The 10,220-nt window shown below is 36.2% G+C and overlaps 1 protein-coding gene across 1 annotated transcript; it reads left to right on the top strand.

Moving 5' to 3' along the window:
* Positions 1-4,159: 4,159 nt before the first annotated feature.
* Positions 4,160-9,114, top strand: LOC121761640 (uncharacterized protein At1g01500-like). The gene is made up of 2 exons (XM_042157269.1): positions 4,160-5,044; positions 8,307-9,114. The coding sequence occupies exons 1-2, from the start codon at positions 4,367-4,369 to the stop codon at positions 8,535-8,537; spliced, it is 909 nt and encodes a 302-aa protein (XP_042013203.1). The 5' UTR covers positions 4,160-4,366; the 3' UTR covers positions 8,538-9,114.
* Positions 9,115-10,220: the final 1,106 nt, after the last annotated feature.

Raw genomic sequence — 10,220 nt, 5'->3', positions numbered from 1 at the left:
ATAATGTTTAGGCTAAGTAGAACTAAATAATGTACGCCAAGTGGCCTTTAATGTACATGTGTAATACTAAATGATGTACCTGTGTAAGAGCATCCGCAGCGGCATATCCGTCCGTCCGTGCCGCTGGCACGGCACACCCCTGTCTGCCGTTTCGCTCTTGCCGCTGGCATGGCTCTGCTCGATACATAGAGCACGCCCGGGCCGCTGAGCAAGGCGACGTGACACGTTTCTATTGACCGTTGGCATTTTCTTTTTCTTTTTCTTTAAAAAATAAAAAATAATACCAAAAAAAAAGATTCCCAAAAATATACAGATTTTATTACCATTTTTTTGAATTTTTTTGAATTTTTTTTTTAAAAAATTGAATCCCGAAATCATCTATAAATACACACATTCATCATCCATTTGGGTGAAATTCGGCCACGAGTAGTGGGTTTTTTTTAATTTTATGAATTTAATTATATAATTTTTAATTTTTAGGATTTTAATTATGTACTTTTTAATTTTTAGGATTTTAATTATGTAATTTTTAATTTTTTTATAATTTGTAATAGTATTTCGAATATTTTTAATGCATTTTAATTTTATGGAAATGTTTTTATTTAAATTGAATAATAGAAGGGTGAGACCCTTGAGCTTGTCCTTTCGAAAGAGCACGGATGTGGGTGTTGTGCTCTTGCCTAAGGATATGGAGTAAAAGTGCGTCCGGGCCCACATCTGTGCTCGTTGGCAAGAGCACGGATGGAGATGCTCTAAGTATTTAATGTTTGGCGAGAGTTGAATCCATATACCCTTTGGGTTCAGCAATCCATGGGGCTAGGTTGTAGTACTCACTCACAAACGAAACCATCACCAAGCGCAGAGAGTTTGAATCATTCCCCTTGGGTTTAACAACCCATGGGGCTAGGTTATAGCACCACCGCATGAATTAAATTTCATTTTTTAATGCGTTTAAGAATTGGTACAGTAAATAATGTACCAATAGTATCTAATAATGTACATTCGGATCAGTGAATAATGTACAGATTGAAGAGAATAATGTTGAAAGTAACTTGAATTCATGCTCTTTGGGTTTAGCAATCCATGAGGCTAGGTTGTAGTACTCACTCACAAACGGAACCATCACCGAGCGCAGAGAGTTTGAATCATTCCCCTTGGGTTTAACAACCCATGGGGCTAGGTTATAGCACCACCATATGAATTAAGTTTCATTTTTAATGCATTTAAAATTTGGTACAATAAATAATGTACCAATAGTATCTAATAATGTGCACGGATCAGTGCATAATGTACAGATTAAAGAGAATAATGTTGAAAGGAACTTGAATTCATGCCCTTTGAGTTTAGCAATCCATGGGGCTAGGTTGTAGTACCCACTCACAAACAGAACCATCACAAAGGACATAGAGTTTGAATAATTCCCTTAGGTTTAGCAACCCATGAGGCTAGGTTATAGCACCACCACATGAATTAAATTTTATTTTTTAATGCGATTAAGATTTGGTACAGTAAATAATGTACCAATAGTATCTAATAATGTACATTCGGATCAGTGAATAATGTACAGATTGAAGAGAATAATGTTGAAAGGAACTTGAATTCATGTCCTTTGGGTTTAGCAATCCATGGGTCAAAAGTATATAGTAATGTAAATTTATATCATAATAATAGTAGGAATAAAATTATAAAGTAGGATAACTCCAAAACAACGTAATACTTAACTACTAAATAATGTATGTCTTAAAGCAAGTATAAAAAATAATACATCTGGAAAACAAACTAAAAAATGTCAATATTTCCTCTTGCATATGCTTCTCCTTGTCATTCTCTATATCTTTCAGCATTGGAGAGTTTCTTAAAGCATGGTGTCCTATCTGATCACAAACAAAATCAGAAAAGCATACATTAAAAAATACTATACTCTGTACATTACTTAGTAAGAGAGATATACATGAAATAACTATAGTCGTACATTAAAATTATAATAAATATAATGAGAATGACTCTGACTCTCTGCCCTTATTGAACGTTGTACTACTGGGTTGGTACTACATCCTAACCCCATGGACTGCTAAACCATTGGGAATAGATATAACTTCTGCCCCCTAGGAAATGAGTAGAACATCATAGTGAAGTAATGTACAAATAGATCATCATAATGTAGCATTTCTATCAAAATAATGTACAGGAAAAAATGTCCCATGACAACAACATCTAATGTACCGCAACATTACCAACTAATGTACATCTTTGGCTAAATAATGTAATAGAACACAATGTACATATCTAAGCTACATGATGTAACAGAACATGATACATAAAAACAGAATCAGTTAATGTACTGATCTATTTAAATGATTTAACAGTGAGATAATGTACCAATTTGTGTGAATAATGTATATAGAGCAGTGATGTATGAGCATCGCTTAAATAATGTAGCAAACCAAAATCGAAATCCATCACCAAACCAAAAACTGTAAAACCGAACACGAAGTGCTGATTTACCGAAAAACCACCATAATAACTTTGCTAAAAACTTCGAAGCTTCATCACTTACCCGAAATTGCCGAGTTTGGTTCAATTTCCACCATATCTGCACTGCCATAGCAACCGTACAACGACGAAAAAGGCTGAAACGACTAAGAAACGTAGAGTTCACTTGACTGAAAGGTTTTCACGAAGATAGAAAAGCGTGGAAAACCGCTTTGGTGGTCTCTTCCCGGCGGCTACGGTTTTGACTAGGAGTGGAATTGGGGAAAGGGTTTTGATCGAAATTGGAATGAGGGAGGCGTTTGGAATGAGAGAGAGATAGTGAGTGGAAGGGAATATCTTGCTTAATTTTCGAACCTGCAGTTTTTAAACATGTGATATAAATGCTTTGTTTACATTTCTACCCCTATAATGTACCAATTCCACCTAATAATGTAACACGGAGTCAGTTATGAAATCTTAATCTAGACCGTCCACCCTTTTAATCTAATGGTTGATATTATATTGGAACTTAACACTAAGAGGGCAATAGGAGCTTAATGCTCTCCTTACTAAGACTAAATGATGATGTGGAATATTTTTTTAAAAACCATATTACTATGTACTAGATGATTGTTATATGATCCATCATCTGCAATATTAATTTATTTATTTATTTGCGAAATAAATGACAAACTTTAAAAGTAATTATTATCTGAAATATCGAATTAAAAGGAATAATGTAGAATTAGGTTAAGCCATTAAGACTTGGTAGGCAAAGGCGCAAAGTCAATTAATATTTTTTTATTTTAGGTAACTATAGCAAGATTAATGTCAACGTGCGACCAGAGTATCTATCGTTATTAAAATTAGAAAAAGGATTATAATATAAACCATTGAGATTCAAGATAAATAAGAATGTTAAAATATGGTAATATAAAAATAAATAAGGTAAATAAATATTGACTCTTGATATAAGTCAAACTCAAGAAATGGTTGCACATTTTCGTTTTAGTTTCATACTAATTCTCCATTTCCAACTAAGATTTAAATGAGGCAAAATCGTCGCTTGCTCGTCCTATTTTATTAAAGTTTTAAACACAAGTGGAAATTATAACAAGAAGCCTAACTTGCAATTAAGTTGGACAAACAATTCACATGATCCTACCTATAATGAGTCAATTATACTCCAAAAATGAACCACAATCACAATTTCCTTTTCAAAAAGTTTTAAACACAAGTTGAAATTATAACTAGAAGCCTAACTTGCAATTAAGTTGGATAAACAATTCACATGATCCTACATATAATGAGTCAATTATACTCCAAAAATGAACCACAACCACAATTTCCTTTTACTATTACGGTTCTAATTTCTTTAAATTAAAATCCTACGCTGCTCTGAATGAAAACTAACGATATTCCTATCACGAGGTGGAGGTGATGTAATATCCTCCTCCATGTTACTTAATATGTTGTGTTCTATTTTGGATGTCATCCCACATTATCTAAATCATTTCCCTTTATAATAATAAAAAAATTATCATATTGCTCTTATTTTATTCTGTTTTCAACCATCTATTTTTATTCATTTTTTTAACTTAATATGTTAAATATCATTTGTAAATTTCGTGCTCTTTAAATAGTGAGGTCAGATTCCACTCGCGCTCAGCGCGTCTATTGATCACGCTCCACTTGTCCTCTCGTGTCTCTCTCCCTTTTCTCCCTATTGTTCTTATTTTTGTTTCATTTTCCCCAATCTCAAATCACCCTCGGAAAAAAACCCTAAATTCCACAACAATTTGATCACCCCTTGAATTCCTCAATGAACCGAATACTGTGATTTCTATTCGAGAATTTCAGAATTAGATTGTTCGAATCTTAGGGTTTTTGGAGAATGGGCAAAAACGAGGACGATTTATCGATTTACAGGCCGCTGAAATTCACCGGCGGGTGTTTGGAAATCCGCCTCTTCTACGTTCGAATCGCCTCCTGCGCGGTGGAAAACCTCCCGGACCAGCTGAAGCTCCGCCACCTCCGGCGGGAGGTGGGCGTTTCCTTGGAAATCAACGGCGCGCGTATCCCCTCTTCCGACGCCGTCTCCATCACTCTCCGCCGCGATCGCGTCAACAAGGACTCGTCCGAGGTGACCTACGTGAGCACCGATAGCGTCAAGATATCGGGCCCCTCGGAATTCGAGGTGTGCGAGGAGAGGGATGATTTGGATTTGATTCTATGTGGCTCGCTGGAGAAGGCTGATGCGTGGAGCAATGAGAGCGCGTTGGATAACGATTCGAAATCGGGGTGGAGTATCGAGTGCTACGCTGCAACACCTATCACGAATAAGAGCTCGGCGCTCCTGCAGCCGAGGAAAGGGGGATGCTCCCCATCCATCGAGGTTTACATAGCCGGGTGTTGTTCAGGAACGCCTGTGATTTTGATGAAGACAGTGTTGGTTAGCCCGCGGAGGAAGGCGAGGCAAGGACTGATGCTTGATGCAATTCCCGAGGATGAGGAGATGGGCAAGGAACAAGGGAGTTTGAGTAATGTGTTGGTCAGACAGCGAAAACTGCAGGTAATTTTGGATTGAGGCGTAATGTTTGGTGTTGAGAGTCTCTCTTTTTCTTCTTCTTGTATATATATATTTATTTAAATGGGTATTTGAGCTAAGATTGATATGCTGGTCACTTAATTTATGCTTTGAGCTAGGATATCTGACAGAGGTTGAATATGGTAGGCTGCAGCTGAAGCAATTAGTTGCGAAGGAATATAAGCAAAAACTAAATTAGTTTGTGCTATTATGAATGTGTCGTGTGTGATTTAGGACTCTGCAGATTGATAGATATCCCACAATTAGGTTATAAATCGTGTACCTAATGAAACTGAATCTTAGTTTTAGGCTGAGCATAGAGCCGATTTATTTTGATGATCCCATGATACTGGCAGCATTTTTTGGATATTCTCTCTATTGAAAATCTTATCATTTATAGTTATTATTTTATGTGATGCTAGTATTATAGGAAAACTATGACACAAGTTCACGATCCATCAGATAAGTCCTACTTTTGGTATAGGGGGAGCGTACTTTGGTAATAGCATGGATAGATAAAAATAGTATAGGCTAATCCACCACATACTTTGATGGATTGAAGAACTTTGGATTTGTTGGATCATGCAATCATTCAAACACTAAATCATATGCATTGTAAACCCGAGCTGCCATCGAAAGTGAGCATCCTTTTGATGAATATATGAAATCATCCCAGTCAAATGATCATATATTAAAAAAGATGATATGCTTGAGGCTTGTTGCCAGTAGTTGTACATTTTTCATTAATATGATGTGGGGATTCTCCTGAAGTTTTACTCCTAAAAGAGCTGTATCAGTAAGGTACTCCGTTTTAAATTCCAGTCATCTCATTTGAATCTCCAAACCAAGGACGTTTCCTGTTAATGATAATTCTCCTGCATGTACTATCTTCCTCATTCTGGTTTGTACTTTGCGGCTGCTGGGTCCTTAGATCTGCCAAGGATAGGTGCCTTAGGCTTATTGAGGCACCGAGCAGCCCTTGCTTTTTCCCAAATTGTCTACGCCTGAACTTTCCTGGGATGCTTATCCCTAGCTTCTCACTAGCGACTTTTAGAACATTTCCTTTTAGAGTGAACTACGGTCCCTATAGGAAATTATCATTTGGGTATCCTTTTCCTATAGTGTAATGTTATTTGACGGTCTTTTTCACTTTTTGGCTTTATCTTATGAGCAAAACGTCCTTCCACCCTGAAGGGATAGTTTTGTCATTCTCCCCCCCCCCTCTCTCTCTCTCTCTCCCCCATCTTTCACTTCAATGGCTGGCTGGCATTTCTTCTCTCTCTCTCTATCCCCTCTTTCTCGTTCTTTCCCCTTCTCATATCTTCTTCTTCCTTTTTCTTTCAGTTCATTTTGTTCTTTATTTTTATTTTTATTGTCCACCATTTCATGGCATAGACCGCCCTTCCTCAGCTGAGATGGCAAAGATAAACCCTCCCGATATCGCCACTGCTGATCTGCCGCACGAAGCTGAAGTTGTGGAAGCTGGCATCAGGCGGATTGCAAGGAACTATAATTAACTTAATTTTGATTTGAACTTTTGTGGTGTGGACGTGTGGTAGAGTTGAAATAGGTATGTGTGGGGATGATCATTAATGAAATGTGGAAAAAGGTGACAAAGAACATGGGTGAAGTCAAAATTTTGGCACAAGGGAGTGAGATAAGGCTCAAGCTAAGGAAGAATATATTAATGAAGCTTTTTTTGAAAGTAGGGGAATTGGTTGAAGGGAAGCAGACTTTTTCCTGTGTATATTTAGGTAACAGCCAATAAGGTTTCCGTGCTCTCACATAAAACACAGATGTGTGTGTTTTTATGTTTATAGAGAGAGAGAGGGGGGAGGGAGAGAGAGAAAGATGGGGAAAGGGGATGAAAATTGAAAGTTTAGGAGGAATGCAGGAGCGAATCGAAAAGAAATCAAGCTAACAAGTCCTTCAAATGACATTAACCCATTGTAAAAAGTACAGACCCAAATGATATTTTTTATAAGGGATAAACGATCGATCCCCATAGCATAGGGATATAGGATATTTCAAGCAACAGCTAGTTCTAATGCAGAAACCTGCATGTATAAACCTTCTATTTTGGGCATTGTATCATGGCTAGCTGCAAAAGTTGAACACCATCTTTCAATTTCCAATCGATTGCACTAGTTGCAAAAGGCAAACCTAGAAAATTAACTTTGGTTGAGGAGAGTTGATAGGGTTGTATTGATTTTATGAAAAAGGTAAAGTCTAATTTCCGGTTCATGTGAATACTCATGCTCTAGGCTCATCTCCCACTACCACTGAGATGTATAAAAGTTTTAGTGTAGGCTTTACACTTCCTCTTTTTAATTAATATCAGATTTACCAAATGATTGAGGAACCCTGTATCTTTACTTCCCAAGTTCCCATCAAGATTCAAGAGTATGGTTGAGGATGCGCTATAGCTAATTTAATGTAATTTATCTTCAACACCTCACTGTGTCAAGATTCCAAATCCAATTTCACCTTGCGTGGGGTTTAATTCTAAATCAGGGCACACAAGTTTTGCTTTATGTACTCGGTACCTTTTTCCTTGTAGTGGTTGTACACTGGCCATTCCTTGACAGGGGAGTAGTTTCTGGGTGATAACTCCTATTTTTTTAAGTGAGTCTTATTTTGTAATTCTAAATTAGAAAGCGAGAGTATGAATCTGGGTATGCAGTCTACTTTAAAAAGCAGACCATCCATGTAAGGTAACCACGAACTAGATGTATATTGTAGAACAGTTCTCTTGATTACTGTTTGGAATGTCCCATGCTTTCTCATTCACATAGAACAATGACATCAAAAGTCCCATGAGTTTGACCATGAATTTTGTTTGGAAGGAACATGAGAAATCTGGTTCCTTGTAGGCTAATGATAGTTAACTCGTAAAATTTAGAATTTGTGCACTTGGACTCTTGGAGTATCTCCCGAAGATATCACATGCCCAGTGGAAATATTAGTGAGTGGAGCCTGTTAAATTAAATCTAGGAAATAACAGAATCATGCAAATGGCTTTGTGGAGAGCTTTAAGACATACTTTGGCTCTTTGCTCCACTTGTTACCATTTTGGCATTATGCTGCAGAACAGAAAAAAATGTTGTCATAGGTTGTTTTGCTGGTAAGCCTATCCAGCTATGCTTCACAGGGTATCCCATTTTTCAGAGTGGGTGTTGAAAGAGATTTAACTCTTAGCGTCTTGATGTTAAGTTCTCTTGTTCAATCGGTTGGTTTTCTTCTGCAGTTAATGCCGGCTGATATGGATGATGATGAGTCGGAGGGGAAAGCTGCATACAGCTATTACTCTGAAGATATGTATCCTGGTGAAGACGGGCAGCTCTCATGGTTCAATGCTGGTGTAAGGGTTGGTGTGGGGATAGGGCTAGGTATGTGCCTCGGTGTTGGAGTTGGTGTTGGGCTGCTGATGCGATCTTACCAAGCCACAACCAGGGGTTTCAGGAGGAGGTTCTTCTAATCCGGTCATCCTCACTTGGGAAAAAATGTAGGAAATCGCATTGGAGATGGAAGCATACCACCACACCATAACGCAGCTACAGAAGTGAGAGGCTCTATTGTATATAGCATACCACGGGGTTGTTTACAAGTTGTGTCTCATAAAAATGGTGCTGCTGCTGCCTTGAGGGAGGGTGTCGTCGTCTTACAGTGTGTGTGCCACGGGGGGAATGTTTGTGATATTATTGGCCTTGTGTGAAGTACTCATGTGTATCTTCCCTTTTACATGTATATCGTCTTTTTTCCCTCAACAGATCATTTTTGTGTAGTTCTTTTCTTTTCTTTTCTTTTTTGTCCTTTTTCACTCAGAAAGTCCAGACATGTTAAGCCAATTTTGTTTCCTTCACTGTCCGAATAAGTAGTAGCCAATGCTGCTTTTGGTGTAGAGCTCTGTATATATGTAACGCATAGCTGTAGAGAGTTGGTTTGTGTTGTTCGAGATCAATGCCTTTTCACTTTGTAAGGACAGTATATCATTCTCTATATCTTTGTAAGTTATTGCAATATGATATTGAAGCGCTAGGTACAGTTAATTGTCATTACTTTGTCTTTGAATAAACATTCTTAAGTCTCAGCTGTCATTTTTTGCTTCCTAGAAAACTGGATAAAAAGAAAATGGATAATGTCATTGAAAATCAATAGCTACATTATTTGCATAAAATAGAAGGATAAGTGGAAAGTTTAATGCTACTTCCTACAGTATATTCCAAAGTGAAATAGGATACTTACCAATTACCATATCAAAAAAATAATGTTTATTCATATATTGGCCTAGGACTGTGATACGTTCAAAATTCAATTTTATAGCAGAATACATAATTTTAAATACGGAAGTCATTTTAGATAACACATTGATACACACGCAGTATGTTATTTTTAGTTTATTTTAGATGACTTAAAACAATCTAAAATGATATTCGTATTTTTCAAATCCGAATTTTCTGAAATGAACTAAAAATTCATCTAAAAGCAACACCCCTTTTGTCGAAACTAATGATTTTATATTATTCGATAAGATATGATTAAATTTTGTTCACACTATTTGACTAACCATAACTTATGTTGATATTTTGGTATATATTGGTAACTAGTACCGTAGTATATAATTAGATACAGTTGGTGTTATATTATAGTAACAATTTATACTATATTAATAACAAATTGAACAATTTATTTTACTTACTAAACAATTAAAATATTAAAAAAGTATTAAATAAGTTATCTATCTTCTATTTTATATCGTCATATAACCAATTAATATAAGATAATAATAATTAAATATAAATTTAAATTTTATGAATATACTTTGAAATGAAATAAACAGAGTAAATATAAAATCTAGTATAATTCAAATTTAGTACTCCACAATATGTTTTCATGCATAACACGAAGAACAAATCTAGTTTAACTAGTGGCACTGGTTGATGAGGTTAATATCATTTGAATCGTACCACAAATATAACTTGTCCACTGAAGTTTTATTTATAGTTTTATACTATGACTATTTTCATACGCAATAAATAAAGCAAATAAAATGTAAATTAATCTTTCGCCGAATTACACGCTAGTATTACGATGCCATGTGGGAAAAAAACGCGTTAACAATATATTTAACTGAAATTTTATTGAATACAGTACAAAATAG

The sequence above is a fragment of the Salvia splendens genome, chromosome 13 (assembly GCF_004379255.2).
Source record: "Salvia splendens isolate huo1 chromosome 13, SspV2, whole genome shotgun sequence".
Taxonomy (NCBI): Eukaryota; Viridiplantae; Streptophyta; class Magnoliopsida; order Lamiales; family Lamiaceae; genus Salvia; species Salvia splendens.
Note: the sequence above shows the minus strand (reverse complement) of the source record. Positions and strands in the feature narration are given on the sequence as shown.